The 19564-nt window shown below is 41.2% G+C and overlaps 1 protein-coding gene across 1 annotated transcript in view; it reads right to left on the reverse strand.

Moving 5' to 3' along the window:
* PDE11A (phosphodiesterase 11A) overlaps window positions 1-19564 on the reverse strand; it is a 374654-nt gene that overhangs the window by 174843 nt on the left and 180247 nt on the right. Inside the window, exons 3-4 of the mRNA XM_075829512.1 lie at window positions 5060-5149; window positions 3198-3338 (exon numbers count right to left, since the gene is read on the reverse strand). Coding sequence (XP_075685627.1) covers window positions 3198-3338; window positions 5060-5149 — 231 coding nt within the window. The remainder of the gene's footprint in view (window positions 1-3197; window positions 3339-5059; window positions 5150-19564) is intronic.

Consider the following 19564-nt stretch of genomic DNA (forward strand, 5'->3'; position numbering starts at 1 on the left):
GGCAGCTATGGGGGTATATGCTGCATGGAGGCAGCTATGGGGCATTATGCTGTATGTGGGAATTTGTTTGGGCATTGTACTGTATGGGGGCATCTGTGTGGGTATTATACTGTATGGGAGCATCTGTGTGGGCATTATACTGTATGGGAGCATCTGTATGGGCATTATACTGTATGGGAGCATCTGTGTGGGCATTATACAGTATGGGAGCATCTGTGTGGGCATTATACTGTATGGAACATCTGTGTGGGCATTATACTGTATGGAACATCTGTGTGGGCATTATACTGTATGGAACATCTGTGTGGGCATTATACTGTATGGGGGCATCTATGGGTCAGTATACTGTATGATGGCTTTATACTGTATGGGGGCAGCTATGGGGGCATTATACTGTGGGGGGGGCACTATGGGTGCATGATACTGTGTGGGCTGAACCGCATGTGTATGGGTGAGGAATGGGTGGGATTAGAGGCGTGGCTTAAAAGAAAAAAATTGCCTCTGCGCGCCGCAACGATTGTCCCTCTTTGCGATACTTGAAAGTATAGCACCGTTTACAGGGTGGGCTGTATAGCACCGTCTAAGAGGGGGGGTGGGGGCTGTATAGCACTGTCTACAGGGAGGGCTGTATAGCACTGTCTACAAGGGGGGCTGTATAGCACTGTCTACAGGAGGGGGCTGTATAGCACTGTCTACAGGAGGGGGCTGTATAGCACTGTCTACAGGAGGGGGCTGTATAGCACTGTCTACAGGAGGGGGTTGTATAGCACTGTCTACAGGAGGGGGCTGTATAGCACTGTCTACAGGAGGGGGCTGTATAGCACTGTCTACAGGAGGGGGCTGTATAGCACGGTCTACAGGAGGGGGCTGTATAGCACTGTCTACAGGAGGGGGCTGTATAGCACTGTCTACAAGAGGGGGCTGTATAGCACTGTCTACAGGAGGGGGCTGTATAGCACTGTCTACAGGAGGGGGCTGTATAGCACTGGCTACAGGAGGGGGCTGTATAGCACTGGCTACAGGAGGGGGCTGTATAGCACTGGCTACAGGAGGGGGCTGTATAGCACGGTCTACAGGAGGGGGTTGTATAGCACTGTCTACAGGAGGGGGCTGTATAGCACTGTCTACAGGAGGGGGCTGTATAGCACTGTCTACAGGAGGGGGCTGTATAGCACTGTCTACAGGAGGGGGTTGCATAGCACTGTCTACAGGAGGGGGCTGCATAGCACTGTCTACAGGAGGGGGCTGTATAGCACTGTCTACAGGAGGGGGCTGTATAGCACTGTCTACAGGGAGGGCTGTATAGCACTGTCTACAGGGGGGGCTGTATAGCACTGTCTACAGGAGGGGGCTGTATAGCACTGTCTACAGGAGGGGGCTGTATAGCACTGTCTACAGGAGGGGGCTGTATAGCACTGTCTACAGGAGGGGGCTATATAGCACGGTCTACAGGAGGGGGTTGTATAGCACTGTCTACAGGAGGGGGCTGTATAGCACTGTCTACAGGAGGGGGCTGTATAGCACTGTCTACAGGAGGGGGCTGTATAGCACTGTCTACAGGAGGGGGCTGTATAGCACTGTCTACAGGAGGGGGCTGTATAGCACTGTCTACAGGAGGGGGCTGTATAGCACGGTCTACAGGAGGGGGTTGTATAGCACTGTCTACAGGAGGGGGCTGTATAGCACTGTCTACAGGAGGGGGCTGTATAGCACTGTCTACAGGAGGGGGCTGTATAGCACTGTCTACAGGAGGGGGCTGTATAGCACTGTCTACAGGAGGGGGCTGTATAGCACTGTCTACAGGAGGGGGCTGTATAACACTGTCTACAGGAGGGGGCTGTATAGCACTGTCTACAGGAGGGGGCTGTATAGCACTGTCTACAGGAGGGGGCTGTATGGAACTATTTACAGGAGGGCACTATCTGCAAGGGTGGGCTGTGTGTGGCACCCACGGGAGGGAGACCTAGTAAAAAGTTTGCTATGGGGCCCAGTGTTTCCTAGTTATGCCCCTGGTGCTAGTTACAGTTTGAAAATCTGCCATTGTAAAAGGACCCTAAGGCTTTGTTCACATCTGTACACTGTATCCAAATGGTGCTCAACAAACCTATTGAATAATTATTTAATGAGGACTACATGCGTCACATTGTATAAGCAGTGCTGGAGTGATGAGGGAGCCGGATGGGAATGGCAGAGCAGAAAGGGGATTATATATATATTTTTTAATGTAAGTATTTTTGTATATCAATTGTGGGGTGCAAAGGGGCAGTCTAATGTGGGAGGACAAGGTAGGGGCCCAGCACGGACCTCTACCTTGCTACTCCCTATTTAGTGAAATCTTCGCCAGCTAGGTGGTGACACAGATTTCCACTATAATTTACAGCAGTTTTCTGGCGTGAATCATACTAAATTTGTCACGCCCCCTTTCCCCGAGGCCCCAAGGGTGGCGGAAAAAGGCCAAAAATTTCAATTGTCTCTGCAAATTATGGCCACAGATGTCCATAATTGCAGAAGTGTTGCTATGTGACGGCAGGGGATTCCCCAAGAAAATGGCACCTGAGTGATCATGTGACCTTTTCATGAAGTTAGGACATGTTGGTGCATCATTTGTAGCCCCCCTTTATTTGCAGATCTATAAATACAGATGCACTACAGACCATATTTACAGACAGCGTGCCAGATATGCGGGTGACTTGTGGATGACTATCCATATTTGCAGACAGTAAAAAACGCTACGGTTGCATGCATGAGGCCTTAGCAAGAGGTACAGATGTGTCCTTTCTTACCCTTGTATCCTGTGGTGCGAGATGACCCGGTTTGAAAATAAAACCTGATTTTCTGATGCTAAGTGTGTCTATGTGTGGCCACCCAGTGGTTGTGATTTGACTTGCATCCTGTCAAGAGTTTTGCTAGCATGTCGCGATATTGTATTGAATTTGTTTGATGAGAAATTGGAGTCTTTAACCAAATTTAAGCAAAGGTGAACACATCTGTAAGTCCTGAGACCGGCTGAATACCTCAACCCTTACCATGTGAAAGGGGGGAGCTCTAGGTAAAATTGTGCCATCCAGTTACTTATATAAAGGAAAAATGGCACAAAGAAAACAGTTGCTTGCTTTGTATAGTAGCAATTCTTCACAATTGTATAATATATTAGATGCATTAATCATAAATGATATTGAGCTTGGAAGAAAACTCACTGGTGATTCAATGTCCTCTAGAAGCAGCACAGAGCAGCGTTCACACTTCAGCAACGTCTGAGCCCGATGCATAATTTTCTTGACAACTTTCTCCAGGTCTGTTTGTTCCTCAAACAGGTCATTCACCACCTCCAGCAAAGCCTGCATGACATGATGAAATGTCTCACTGAAACTGATGGAACAATATTAAGGTCTTAATGTAAATGAATTACACATTGCATTGTTCTATTTTTGTGGCTGTCACCATGAATTAACGTTTTCTAATGTCTAATAAGCATATCCCATTCTCTTGTTTATTGCAGAAGATCACGTCTGTTTCACATGCAAAACGCCCCGTGCCTCATTTATGTCATAGATTGTCACTGGAATTAATCAATAAATTGCTTTGCCAGAATTACATGGCCATGAAATATGCAACTTGATCTAAATTTCTTCCAATTTCTATTACAATTCATGGTTTAGTAAAAAAAAAATAATAGTCTCAGTAAGACTTCATTCACATCTGCGTCAGGGCTCCGTTCCGACTGAGCTTTTCGTCAGAATGGAGCCCTGACTGACACAAACGGAAACCATAGTTTTCCATTTCCATCACCATTGACTTCAAAGGTGACGATCCGTGCCAATGGTTTCCATTTGTCTCCGTTGTGCAAGGGTTCCATCGTTTTAACGGAATGAATACCGCAGTCGACTATGCTATTGATTCCGTCAAAACAACGGAACCCTTGCTCAACAGAGACAAATGGAGACCATTGTCACCGGATCCGTCACCATTGAAATCAATGGTGATGGAAATGGAAACCTATGGAAACCAGGGCTCCATTCTGACAGAAAGCTCCGACAGAACGGAGCCCTGACGCAGATGTGAACATAGCCTAAGGGAGACATCCCTACAAAGTGTGAGGTATGTACAGATTTTACAGTGCATGCATGCATCACTATTGATTTATTACACTGGAAGAAGTAACCGAGGGTTGCGTCTCCACTGACTTGCAGATATAGGTGAAAATGTGGATTTACAGGACACATTTCCACGACAATCCAGTAGTTTCAGCATTAAGGGGTAAAAGAAAATATTCAATTTGAAAATGTATTATTTTTCTTTCTTGATGTATGGAAAGAAACTTCATTTTCCCAAGTGCCTATACAATTTTGAGCTTTTAAGGTGCACTCACACGTGACATTTTTGCTTGTATTTTTTCGCTCTGGAAAACTACATTTTATGTCGAAGGGAAATTATATTCCGCAATTTAGACAGATTTCTCTAGTTCTTGCGTTGCAGAATATTTTTTCTATAGGCATACATTGAAAGTTTTTTGCAGTGGAAATACAAAGCAAGTACGCCAGTGACTGCAACCTTAAAGGGAACCTTCTAGTAGGTTTGGTGCCACTAAACCACCGTAAACCATTATGCAGCTTGGATTTAGTGTTCCAAACCTGCCTACCTCAAAAAGTAATCCGGGTAAGGAGTCCGGTGGCTTCGGACTCCTGAAGCCAAGGACAATACAAAAGAGTCCAGCCGCATCTGACTCCATGAAGCAAAGGACAATTCATTTTCTTTCACTGCGCAATGAGCATGCGCCCGATTTCCTGCTCCCTGTCTTATCTGAGGTTTTGGGGTCTTCATATTTTTCTCTGTCTAATTTGTAATTTAGTTTACTAATTATTCCCTCAACATTTGTTTTTGAGGTAGGCAGGTTTGGAATACTAAACTTTAGGTGCAAAACGGCATACTGATGGTTTTAGTGGCTCCAAACCTACTGACAGGTTCCCTTTAAGTACCGGTGTCATATTATTTTGGAGCCAACTATGATCCACCATGCTCTTTTGTGGCATATGATTATTATTATTAGCTAGACACTCACCCTGCTCCTGTCATACTCTTTTCTTGAGGCAGCAAAAATTTGTGCATTGGATATGGCAATGCCACAGAATGGAAGGTACATCTGCATAACCTATCAAAGACAAACAGAATAACATAACATTTTCTACTACATACAGATATGACTGCTAAATATGAACATGCTGAAAAACAAAATAATTTCGAATGAGTTTCTAACATTTTGTTTCTCTCACGTTGCCTCCGCCAGTACTTACAATCCCATACATGATACAAAGCAGGACACTGGGACAAGTATTGAGACATGGAAACTTTTTATTCTTCCTGAACTGTCACCAGTAGTGATACCTGTGGTTATTAGCACTTTGCACAGTTGGGGCCCAATGGGAATTATAGTTATCATGATTAGATCATTTTAAGCTGGTCATTGAGAATTGCTCAAAGAAGTCTGAAATGTAAATTGAAACCAAAAATATTCTTGAAATTCTAAATACCAGACAAACAAGTAGTAACACAGGTTGGGTAGTAAGACTCAGCAAGAGCCTCTCTTTCTCCACAACACTGCTCAACCTACCTGGATGGACCAAGTTATCTTATAGAGAATCTAGAGATAAGAAAGTACGCCCTTAATTCATAATAGGAAAAAGGAACAATAATCCTCTTATAGTAGAATAGTCGTGACAAGCATAAAATCAGAAAACAATAACTAATAATTAATTGAAGAGAAGTTTAACATTTGGCAGCTTAATAAAAAAAAATTGGCACCAGATTTTCTAGAATATATTTTTGGAACCAGGATTTCTTTAATGTTCTGAGAGTATCCACATTTTTCTGAGGATCTTTTACTTTCTTTATTTTTCTAAATTCCAGTAAAACCCAAAAAATGTATACCCACTCAGGCCTCAACTATTCTCTTCTTTATTCTTCTTTCCAAGTTCCCTCCCTGACCACAACATAGCATTTCTTCTGGTGAGAGAATGAGGAAAGGAGAGTGAGAAAGGAAGTTTCATCTCTTCATAAGTTACAAATTCTCCGATGTAAAACACCATTCACACTAACAGACTTCTACTTCTATCAGGGGAATGATCTCAACTGATACAAATATATACAATAATTACTCAAGGAGGTAAAAGACATCCCCCGTCCAAAAGTTATGCCCCCTTCCGTTATCACTTTTCTATCAGCCCTAATCGTCTTCAACTTTCCTTTACAAATGACAATTGATTATGTTGCTAGCTATAACCAAAGAAAATATTCTCTTCTTACACTTACAAGCGAAGTGTAATTTCTCAGCTATTAGGGCATGCTAGGGCCATGTTCACACACTGAGGATTCTGTTAGGATTTCGGCGCGGATTCCACCAGCAATGCATGATAATGGGGTATTTTATATCTCATTCACACACTCCATAATAAATATTCTGCTATGCCAAATCTGTGCCATGTGAACATGGCCCTTTAGAAACACGTGGATGGAGGTAAGGATATCTAAAATATCTGTTTAGGCTTCCTTGGGTTAGGAAGCCACTGGGTACCATGTTGCTTTATACTGCAGAGCAAATAACATAAGCCGCGTTCATATCTGCATTTTGTGTTTCCATTGTCTGCTCCGTTGTAGGAGCAGAACAGTGAAAATACCAGAAATTTGGAATCCGTTGCATGACAGAAACCATCGGCACCCAACGGAATCTATTGTCTTTAATGGGTTCCATCAGGTCTCCGTCATGGTTTCCGTCACTTTGCCGGTCATAATATTTTTGTCTTTCAAAAACAATGGAATCTGTGACGGAAGCCCCTAACGGAGTCTTCAACGCAAATGTGAAAGCCCCATATTGGGGCAGGGCACTGTAGATAAATGAAGGTGTTCTGCACACAAATTGCTGCCACAGGACTTAGTTTTTGTATTGTCAAGAAGTAGAATATATTAAGGCATGATGTAAATAAAATGTTTTAAAAAAGTAATATAACAACCACCCTGACTTTCTGGAAGTAAGGTGAACGGCCCATTGCTTCTTCTCAATATACCAGACCCTGTATGACTCATCTTCCTTCTTTCTCACTCATAACTGTTTTATCTGTCAACTTCAACTTTACCCATTAAGTTTATGTTTCTTTATTATTTAGGTCTGTCATTTTCATAAGGATGTATGTTCTGAAAAATGTGGTGAACAATGATGCAAATTTATAGGCACAGATGTTGTTTACGAGCAAAGGGAACAACTCCCTGAGGCTGGTAAACTGAAAAGGAAAAAAACTGGGCCACAAGATGTTACCAAGGTCCCTTATCTCAAGCGATAAAGTATGCTACAAGTGAGTACTTTTATTTATATTCATATTGAGGAAGCCAGAACAGCACATGAGAGCTCTGTAGATTATAATTTTGTAAAGTGGAGACTCTGTGGTTTTTACATTGCTTAACGCTTTTTTTGACTACAGGTAACTGAATCACTGTCATCTGACAGCCTCTCCTTTCTCTATTGACTGGACAGAAGGACAAAGGAATTATTTTATTATATAGTATAAGCTTAATAGAGTGATTACATTAGTAGTTATCAGTTCCTGGAAGAGGGAATAAAGCTGCTATAAACCAAGGAGATCAGGACTACTGGACCATCAAAGACTAAATACTAACACTAGTGTCACTTATCAAGACACATTATACACGGTATACACATTAGACGAACCAGCCGACCATCTAATGTCTATAAGGGGGGCCTGACTTTCCTCCGAGCCGTAGCCACTCCAACTCCTCTATCGTCACAAAATTCAACTATGTTTTTTCTAATGGTGAAATAAAAGCTTTTTTTTTTCTCGTTTTTTTTTTTACACTTAAAAACATGTGCTGCAGTACTTTCTGAAATTTGTGACTTGATTTTTAGGTGTGTGTGCATTCTACCTACAAGGGTGTGAAATTGCTGCCATTAGAAAAAATATTTTGATGTCAATACTGTATGTGTCTGTGCATGTAGTAGGTTCCATCATTCCACCAGACATTAAATTAAAGTTAGGGTTCGTTCACATCTGTCTTGTAGTTGTTCTGCTCCATCATAGGAGCAGAACAATAAAAATACCGGGACAGCTGGATCTGTGGCATGACGGAAACCAACAGCGCTCGACGGAACCCATTAACTTTAATGAATTCTGTTGAGTTTGAATCATGGTGTCCGTCGTTTTGCTAGACAAAATAGCGCTGAATGCTGTGATATTTTGTCCATCAAAAATTACAAAATCTGTAACAGGGGATACCAACAGAACCTTAAAGAGGTTCTGTTATTTAGAAAAAATAAATAAAATTAAAATATCCTGTTAGGGTTCTTTGAGTTAAGAGTTCTGGTCCTTCCCCTATTAGCAGGAGCAGAGCGTGGCTACATATCCCTCTTCCTGGAGTACCCAGCACATCCGTGAATTAAACATACCATTGATTTCAATGGGCACCATGTAACACTTAAAAGCTATATACACCTTTGTAAGCTATTTTTTTTAAATGAATATATTTAATGTTTTTAAGCAACTTTCAAAATCACTTTTATGCACTTTTTTTTTTAAACTTTTTAAGATATTGCTACTATATATTTTATATACAGAGAAGCTGTATCGTTCTGTCTCAGCCGATTCCGTCAGATCAGCTGAACTGGCGGCTCGGCTGAAATAGGGATCTGCGTGCTTCCGAAACACTTTCTGCACTTTCTGCATTTTACACAAATCACGGCGCCATTTTGCTTCAGCTGTGCAGAAATCGTGGCAAAATACGTGTTGAACACAACATATGACCAAAGTCATAAGCATTGCTGCAGTTTGTTCTCTATATTCTACTACAAAACAACAAAACAGATGAAACTGAACACTAAGTAGATGGTCAGTTAGAATTCTGCTTGTCACTAGGTCTCCCAGCATCCGCTGTGCTGCACAGTCTCTGGTCCGGCCATGGCAAGAAGAGTGAACAGTGAACAACTGCTCTTAGATCTCCTGCCACCAGCAGGACAATTATGTCCTACTGATATATTATACAGAACAAAAGGATTACTGTATGTGTGTAATGTCCTAATGAATGGAAAGTTACCTAAAATTGGGATTTCCCTTTAAATTATGCTAAATGATAGTTTTGCACATATGAAAATGTTCTGTTTTGAGAACTCACTTACTGTGCGGAGGTTATAAAAAAACAGTCCTCATGTACATACATGCATTTAAGGTCTTTGTTTCTAACATCCATAAGCCTGGAGAACGATAAAAGCATAATGTTGAGAAAACACACAGAGAGAAATGTATTCATACTGTTCTTCCAATTTCTTTTCTGTTGAAGAAAGCAAGTACCCCATAAATGGTAAAAAAGAAAAGCTAATTTCAGAGCTTGATCCCCTAAGGAAATACTGCAGGATGATTTATTATGAAGGCACAGTCCAAAGTGCTTTTTTGTTCCATGGTGCACAGAAATTGGTGTATTGTTCTACTATTCAAAAACAAATTGGTGTTTTTTAGTGAGAGTAACGATAGTAACAGCCATTGGTTTGGGGAGAGATGCTAAATATCATCTGCCTCTGATCGCTGATCGTACTTAGAAGCAAATACACCCGTGGAAACTGGACACGCAAGTAACCACTAGACAAGTAGGGACGTTATTAAAACCACGGGGACAGCAATTTTATCACGACACAACCAAGGAATGCTTGAACCATTGGGTCAACATGGATAGTCAACGTATCTGCAGTGTTAGATAATTCGATAATCACTTATAAAATTAAATATCTCGGTCAGCAGGGAGAAAACGAAAACATTGATTCATTATGAAAGGAATATTGCATGTTAGGTTACCAGAGACCGGACACTGAATTACCGAGTAAATTGCATTGCTCACTGGGTCAGAAAGGATGCTGTAAACACTATTGGGCCATAAGAGACAGAATTATCTATACAACTAGATAACTAGTGGCAGAGCTCAATACCACTGCAGTACCAGGTACCGAACACTGCGAGATTCAGCCACCAGAAATTGAGTACTATTCCAAATGTCATCGAGTCACTAAAGTAGTGGAACACCTGAAACACGGCAATTTTTCTTTATTAATGATATACTTTTGTGCAAATACAAAAAGCAAAAAAGATAACAGATAAAATGACATCTGCAGTTAGCTAACAATATAACACCCCACCCCTTATTCCCTACCCCTTAATACCTGCGAGAAAGGAGAAGAAAAAAAAGTTGAGGAGTGATGGAAAAATTATTTAGCCAAGGATCCAATAAACTTTTAAAGATCAGATCTTTACCCTTTAAGAAATTTAATTTATATTCCTGATTGAAAATGAAGAGAGTTTTTTGTTCCCATGTTTTAACACCAGGGGTTTGGTCAGCGTAGCCAGTATATGGGTTTCCACTAGCCAAAATCATTACAGGTGAAGCTACTGGGCTGGGCTCATTACTAAGCCATAAAAACTCTGCACTTAGGGTAGAGGACCAGAGCCTGGGAATCCACACAAGGATAGTGTGGAAAGCCTGATCCAAGGAATACTGTACTCATGATTTATTATAGGTGAGAGAACTTGCTGTTTAGTTAGATAATTTATGCAAATACACAAGTGGTATAATCAACATAAGATAATACAGCCATTGATGAATCTTATATATCCTATAATATTATATACAACTACTGTACTGTACAAGGCTTCATTCTACACTGAATTGGCACTTTATTAGAGACATTTGCCCTTTCATGATTGGAGCTTCCCTGTATGGATATTAGACACGTGACCCCGAAGTGCAGCATAAAACCAAGTAAGCAAATTTTCCGGGATAATTCTCAGTGTGAAGACTGGAAAAAACTAGCGATTATAGCAACTTCGAACAAGGCATAGTCATCGGTGCTAGACTAGCCAGGGCCAATATTTCAAAAACTGTAAACCTTCTGGGGTTTTCCTGTGCAACGGTGTCCAGAGTAAACCGAAAATGGTGTGATCAAGGAAAAACAATGAAATCTTTATGACAAGGTTTATGATCACAGTTCACTTTTGACTTGATATTGAATGAAAGGTGTTGTCCAGGATATATATAATTTTTCTATTTAGCCCTTTTATTCTTCAAGTATGGATAGGGGTTGCAGGTGTCTTAAGGCTTTTTTTTTTTTTTTACACGGGCCGATGATTGCACCGTATGAAGATTTCCAGCGATCTGCTGTCAAACAAACAAACAAACACTCGTTTGTCGGCTGATCGGATCTTTTATGCGGGCATTAGAATCATTGCTGTAAACCGGGATGTGCTGCCGACAATGAGGAAACTGTATGTGCCAGAACTATCAAACTAATATGCAGGTTGTTTGTAACCTGCATATTTTCCATCTTTTCTTCCCCTTTGTCTCTCATTGTACTGAGTGTACGAGGTCTTTTTGATGTGGAGTTGGAAGAACAGTGCTGTGTTGAATAAAACAGTCCAACTGAACAAGTGACAGGACCAACTCTAAATAATACTTGTGTTTATGGTAAAAGAAGTTTAAAAGGACATATAAATTTGAAGTTTGAGTTCTCACAAACTTTAGACCATTGGTCTCTCCAACCTGTGGCTCTCCAGCTGTTGTGAAACTACAATTCTCAGCAAGTCCTGACAGGATGCGGCTTTCCCAGGATGTCCTCACAGCCAGCGTCTCTCAGAGCACGTTAGGAGTTGTAGTTGGAGAGTCACAGGTTGGAGCGTGTAGTGTTTGTTTATGCAGTTGTTTCCATTCTGTATGTTTCATTTGTGTAGCGTTTCTTTCTTGACCATCATTATTATAAACAAGCAAATAAGATACCATGCAATGTATATTATATATAATATATATATTATACGATACAATTATTATATTCCTTATTCACAACAAATATACATTATTCTGAATTTAAATCTTATTTAATGTATGTATATAATTAATTTCCTGATTTTTTTTGTTTACATCTTACAAATATATATATATATATATATATATATATATATATATATATATATACACATACACACACATTATATTTTCTGTGAATATTTGTGAAATAACAGTGTTTTCCTAGAATTTGAAGCTATTAAAAAACACAATAGAGAAGCGGAGGGTATAATACATTGTAGTTTCCTATAGTATGATCACTCAAAGAAGCAATGATAATGTGTGTGGGCTGCACTGGAAGTAAGCCACAACTTTTCCAGGCAGTACTATGTCTTGTGAACTGCTGACACACGCCTACGCACATTTCTGCAAAATGAAATACATGGTTTGAAATATAATCTCCTGCATCTAATGATGTACAGTATGTGGCATTCATATGTTAACAGGCCCAGTGGAGATTCTCTGTGAGCATGAGGTGTATGAGATATATCATGTTTTGAGCATCTTAATTACACTACCCAGCAATGTCTTATAGACATTACATATCTAAAACTGTTTGTATACCTTTGGCTAAAGCTACTGTATGTTTTACAACATGATGGACTTCATGAAACATCTGGACAGTGCACCCAAAAATGCATTAAAAAAGTGTAGATAAGCAAGTGCTAGCATTCCTTAGTCTTATCTCCGGATAGGTGAGGTTGGGTTCCAGAGCAGGGGAGGACATACCATTGGTGCAACCTGTGCAGCTGCACAGGGGCCCAGTAGGTAAGGGGCCCACTGTAACCTTATATCAACCTTCTTCTGTTAGTTTGCATGTAAATGCCTGAGATGATGAATTTCATGGCTAACAATTACTAATGGATTGTTGGAGAGACGTAAGGGGGCGATCTAGAATGTCATATTGGAGAGCAAGGGGCCCATATACTGTTCTTGCACAGGGGCCCTCAGCTGTCTGTGTCCACCACTGTTCCAGGGGTAGAACCCCACCTATCAGATACTTGGAATAACCTGTGAATTTGGAACCATTTTATAGGTGACTCGTCGCTCATTGTCGATTTACGTCTCTCTACCAATACACTGCAGAATCTAAAAATATAAATATGCTGTACCATAGCAAACAAGTCTGAATTAGGCTTTTAAATTCAGTATATGCCGTAGCTTTATCTATCTATCTATCTATCTATCTATCTATCTATCTATCTATCTATCTATCTATCTATCTATCTATCTATCTATCTATCTATCTATCTATCAATCTATCTACAGATGTAGCCATCTTTATGATTTAATTTGTTAAAAGTCATGATACAGTAGTGCCAAGAAACTTTGTGGACTTTTTAAATGGCTTTTCAATGGCTTTTGTTGTGTGATATCACGTCGCAGCAAAGTATCAGTCAAGATAAAGATGGCTACATCTGGATCTATCGCATATCATTTCTATCTATCTTTATAGAAGGAACATCTAACAACTACTTGCTGTACAAGTGAAGTGTGTCTTGTTCTCTCCTTTGTCAGCTCTGTGCTTCTCAGCCCCTGCAGATTCTGCCAGAGCGATTCTCTAACTTCTACTCGTGATGACTTTGAAGTTGTACTTTTCTTTGCGTGACAGTCTTCCCTGTTTTCATTAGAAGAACCTTAATGTGAATTTTCAAACACTTGCATTACTTTTTCATTTAATTTCATTCCCTATAGGCTTGCATTATTCTTTCACCAAAATTATGTTTAATATTTAGATACACTAAAGTGTTTTAATGCATATTAATCTAAAGTCTTAGACATGAGACACTACTGAAATAATAGGTACTGCACACACTCAGAGAAATATGGTCTTAGTTTCTTGTTAGGCATTAACCTTGAGGGGCAATTTTTTAAATATATATATATATATATATATATATATATATATATATCTATATCTATATCTATATATACAGTGAAGGAAATAAGTATTTGATCCCTTGCTAATTTTGTAAGTTTGCCCACTGTCAAAGTCATGAACAGTCTAGAATTTTTTAGGCTAGGTTAATTTTACCAGTGAGAGATAGATTTTATATATAAAAAAAAAAAGAAGAAAATCACATAGTCAAAATTATATATATTTATTTGCATTGTGCACAGAGAAATAAGTATTTGATCCCCTACCAACCATTAAAGAGGCTCTGTCACCAGATATTACAACCCCTATCTGCTATTGCAGCAGATAGGCGCTGCAATGTAGATTACAGTAACGTTTTTATTTTTAAAAAACGAGCATTTTTGGCCAAGTTATGGCCATTTTTGTATTTATGCAAATGAGGCTTGCAAAAGTACAATTGGGCGTGTTGAAAAGTAAAAGTACAACTGGGCGTGTATTATGTGCGTACATCGGGGCGTGTTTACTACTTTTACTAGCTGGGCGTTCTGACGAATAGTATCATCCACTTCTCTTCAGAACGCCCAGCTTCTGGCAGATCACGCTGTGACATCACTTCCCCAGGTCCTGCACCGTGTCAGACGAACGAGGACACATCGGCACCAGAGGCTACAGATGATTCTGCAGCAGCATCGGCGTTTGCAGGTAAGTCGATGTAGCTACTTACCTGCAAACGCTGATGCTGCTGCAGAATCAACTGTAGCCTCTGGTGCCGATGTGTCCTCGCTCGTCTGACACGATGCAGGACCTGGGGAAGTGACGTCACAGCGTGATCTGCCAGAAGCTGGGCGTTCTGAAGAGAAGTGGATGATACTTCTCGTCAGAACGCCCAGCTAGTAAAAGAAGTAAAAACGCCCCGATGTACGCACATAATACACGCCCAGTTGTACTTTTACTTTTCAACACGCCCAGTTGTACTTTTGCAAGCCTCATTTGCATAAATACAAAAATGGTCATAACTTGGCCAAAAATGCTCGTTTTTTAAAAATAAAAACGTTACTGTAATCTACATTGCAGCGCCTATCTGCTGCAATAGCAGATAGGGGTTGCAAAATCTGGTGACAGAGCCGAGTTCAGCCTCCTCCAGACCAGTTACACGCACCAACTTGGTGCCTGCATTAAAGACAGCTGTCTTAAATGGTCACCTGTATAAAAGACTCCTGTCCACAGACTCAATTAATCAGTCTGACTCTAACCTCTACAACATGGGCAAGACCAAAGAGCTTTCTAGGGATGTCAGAGACAAGATCATAGACCTGCACAAGACTGGAATGGGCTACAAAACCATAAGTAAGACGCTGGGTGAGAAGGAGACAACTGTTGGTGCAATAATAAGAAAATGGAAGACATACAAAATGACTGTCAATCGACATCGATCTGGGGCTCCATGCAAAATCTCACCTCGTGGGGTATCCTTGATCCTGAGGAAGGTGAGAGCTCAGCCGAAAACTACACGGGGGGAACTTGTTAATGATCTCAAGGCAGCTGTGACCACAGTCACCAAGAAAACCATTGGTAACACATTACGCCGTAATGGATTAAAATCCTGCAGTGCCCGCAAGGTCCCCCTGCTCAAGAAGGCACATGTACAGGCCCGTCTGAAGTTTGCAAATGAACATCTGGATGATTCTGAGAGTGATTGGGAGAAGGTGCTGTGGTCAGATGAGACTAAAATTGAGCTCTTTGGCATTAACTCAACTACGCCGTGTTTGGAGGAAGAGAAATGCTGCCTATGACCCAAAGAACACCGTCCCCACTGTCAAGCATGGAGGTGGAAACATTATGTTTTGGGGGTGTTTCTCTGCTAAGGGCACAGGACTACTTCACAGCATCAATGGGAGAATGGATGGAGCCATGTACCGTCAAATCCTGAGTGACAACCTCCTTCCCTCCACCAGGACATTAAAAATAGCTCGTGGCTGGGTCTTCCAGCACGACAATGACCGGAAACATACAGCCAAGGCAACAAAGGAGTGGCTCAAAAAGAAGCACATTAAGGTCATGGAGTGGCCTAGCCAGTCTCCAGACCTTAATCCCATCGAAAACTTATGGAGGGAGCTGAAGATCCGAGTTGCCAAGCGACAGTCTCGAAATCTTAATGATTTACAGATGATCTGCAAAGAGGAGTGGGCCAAAATTCCATCTAACGTGTGCAAACCTCATCATCAGCTACAAAAACATCTGACTGCTGTGATTGCCAACAAGGGTTTTGCCACCAAGTATTAAGTCTTGTTTGCCAAAGGGATCAAATACTCATTTCTCTGTGCACAATGCAAATAAATATATATAATTTTGACTATGTGATTTTCTTTTTTTTTTTTTTAGATAATCTATCTCTCACTGGTAAAATTAACCTAGCCTAAAAATTCTAGACTGTTCATGACTTTGACAGTGGTCAAACTTACAAAATCAGCAAGGGATCAAATACTTATTTCCTTCACTGTATATGTCAGTGTGTTTGGTGTAACTTTTTAATTAGTTTTACTTCATGAGACACTGCTGCTCTGTATTCTACATACAGAACAGCTCTATCATTCGCTATTACCAGAATCCATCAGTCCCGCAGACCTAACAGCCAGGTTCAGTATCAGCGGGTCCTGCATGTCTCTCACGCGCAGACTCCAACTGTAATCTATCACATCTAAGTTATGAACTTAGATGGTATAGGGAAGAAAAAGAGAGACAACTCCTAGGAGAGGCGCTCCTGTGTCCGTGGTATATATATCTCTGCATGCTTCAAACAGGTGAAGACGACTCAGGGAAGATAAAATTGCGATGTTTATTCTCGTTGGTAAATCCCCTAAGGAGCACCCCTCCTACTTATTCTTCCCTATACCAGATTTACCACCGGCTGAAGTCGTCCCTATACGCACATCCGATGTTCCGCTCCTGAGGCTTCGCACACTGGATTCTTCGTTCATTGCAGTGATTTGCTGCTAAATGCTTTACAATTGAGTTGTGCCGACAATCCTGCACAACCTGAGTAAGGTGAGTGCATCACCACCATTCTTTATGACATTTGCTCACTACAGAGCCTGACGTTATTTACCTTAGAGGAGTGCCTATTCACTGAAAAATATTTTCACTGAACCCGTCAGTCTCACGAACCTGACGGGTACAGGATTCAGCGTAAGATACAGTTGCTCTGTTTGCAGAATACAGAGCAGCTTTATCTCAAAAAGTAAAAATATATTTTAATAAAAACGAATTATAAAGTTAAATTAAACACACTGACTGACGCGTTTATTAAAAAAACAAATTTCCATCAAAGGTTTACATAGCCTTTAAGCTTCAAAGTAATGAAGACAATTCAAGGGGATACAACAAAATATGACCCAGGACTGAACTGAGAGTGTTCTGGGTCACCAAGCAATGAAGGTCCTGGGCCTCTTACCATACCTTTTTAATATGGTGGCATTTATGTCTTCCAGTTATACTAATATTTCATACAGATGTGTCAATCCTTACACAGTCATGATAAAAATTCAATACAATATTGTGCCCTTCTGTAAAAAAAAATTATTTTAACATGGTGGTCTATGTGCGATGGATCACCAACGGATAGCATCCGTCAGCGGCATCTGTCACAGCCATATAGTAAAAAAAATGTATGTGTTAAACGTATACTTTCTTTTAACTTTCTTTTAACATGGGAGTCTATGGACATCGGATGGCCGATGGTTGCCTCTGATAAATGCCATGTTAAAAACGTATACGTTTAAAGTATGCATTTATTACTGGATAGCTGTGACGTACACGTTTTTTTTAACATGGGACTCTATGGGTCATGGGTGGCAGACAGATCGCATCCGTTAGAGGTATCATTCGGAGGCATCCTTCGTAGGTATACGTTTTATACATTGCAACATGCAAATTCTTGATAGACGAGCAATACAGACATGAATGAATTAAAAAATGTATTATTCGTTCCATATGGATTCCATTATACCCTTGCCTTAAGGCAGTTTCCCAACCTTTTCAGACTTGAGCCACCCCAGGAAAAAAAAATTATTCTCAGGGCACAAAACTACAAAAAATGGCTAAAAACAAGCACTACACTCTTAGGGTATGTTCACACCACGTTTTTTTGTAAGGCAGAAACTAAAAATCTGCCTCCAAATTCCTTTAGGTATTTTGAGGCAGATTTTGAATTGACAGCGTTGTTTGACTTTTTTTTTTTTTGCTGTGTTTTTTGCCCACATTTTTTTTAAGCCGTTGAAGTGAATGCAAAAACCGCAGACAAAAAAGCACCAAACAAGCGCCACAGGTATTTCCTGCCTCCTATTAATTTCAATGGGAGGTCAGAGGCGGAAACCACTCGAAGACCATCAGCCCCCCACTCACAGTAATGACCATCAGCCCCCAACTCACAGTAAAATGACCATCAGCCCCCCACTCACAGTAAAATGACCATCAGCCCGCAACTCACAGTAAAATGACCATCAGCCCGCAACTCACAGTAAAATGACCATCAGCCCCCCACTCACAGTAAAATTACCATCAGCCCCCCATTCACAGTAAAATGACCATCAGCCCCCCACTCACAGTAAAATGACCATCAGCCCCCCACTCACAGTAAAATGACCATCAGCCCCCACTCAGTAAAAAGACCATCAGCCCCCCACTCACAGTAAAATGACCATCAGCCCCCCACTCACAGTAAAATTACCATCAGCCCCCCACTCACAATATAATGACCCCTCAGTAAAGAGACCATAAGCCCCCTCCAGTAAAGTGACCATCAGCCTCAGCCCCCCCCCAGTAAAATGACCATCAGCCCCCTCCAGTAAAGCCACCATCAACTCAGTCCCCCCCCACCTAAAATGACCATCTGCCCCTCTAGTAAAGTGACCATCACAGAGAGAAAGTGTGCTTACTCCTGGGAAAGGAATAAATAAGGAGGTATAAGAACAACTCCCAGCATGTCCAGGCTATTATGTGATATCAAAGGACATTACAGGGAGGAGATATAAGAGGAGAGAACTACAACTTCCAGCATGTCCAGACTGTTATTATGGGATATCAGAGGACATTACAGGGAGGAGGTATAAGAGGAGAGGACTACAACTTCCGGCATTCCCCTGGCTGCATTTCTCACACAACTGCTAACAAACTAAAGGAAAAAAAAGACTTACCCTGCACAACGTTAATGGCTCCTCTCCCTCTGTCAGGCTTCTAGTGGAAAGCCGTGGGCGGTATTCGTAACAGACGTCCGCTCATCACGTCTGCTACAACGTCGGAGGCGGAGCTTGTAGCAAAAAAAAAATTTTTTTTTTTGTAACTTTTTTTTTTTTTTTGCAGTGGATGAGCGGAGTGCCGCGGCACCCCGGGACGGTTCTCGCGGCACCCCGGTTGGAAACCACTGCCTTAAGGTCTTGTGCCTCACTGCATGACATTGAGGGCTGTTACCAATTTTAAATATAATCTTGCCTATTGTTTCCAATAGGACTTAGCCTGTACTACCACATACACCATGTCCATTGCTCTGAGCAACCCCTTATTCTAATGAGTGAACAAGTCTCTGGTCGTTCAAGCTAAAGTCAGTTGGAATAAACCACCTCGCAACAAAGTCCTTGGGCAAATAGAGTCAAGGCCGCCATTAGACCCCATGCAGTGAAATAGTCATGTTCCTCTATAACGTCTTAGTATTGTGCCACTTCACCTGCTGTTGGCTTTTTCGGCTTCTCCTCAGTAAACTCCGAACTCGGTAACTATGTGGAACCAGTATAACTCCTTATGTGGTGTGCTCCCCCTAGTGGTGTCTGTTGG

Source organism: Rhinoderma darwinii, chromosome 6 (assembly GCF_050947455.1).
Source record: "Rhinoderma darwinii isolate aRhiDar2 chromosome 6, aRhiDar2.hap1, whole genome shotgun sequence".
NCBI classification, from domain to species: Eukaryota; Metazoa; Chordata; class Amphibia; order Anura; family Rhinodermatidae; genus Rhinoderma; species Rhinoderma darwinii.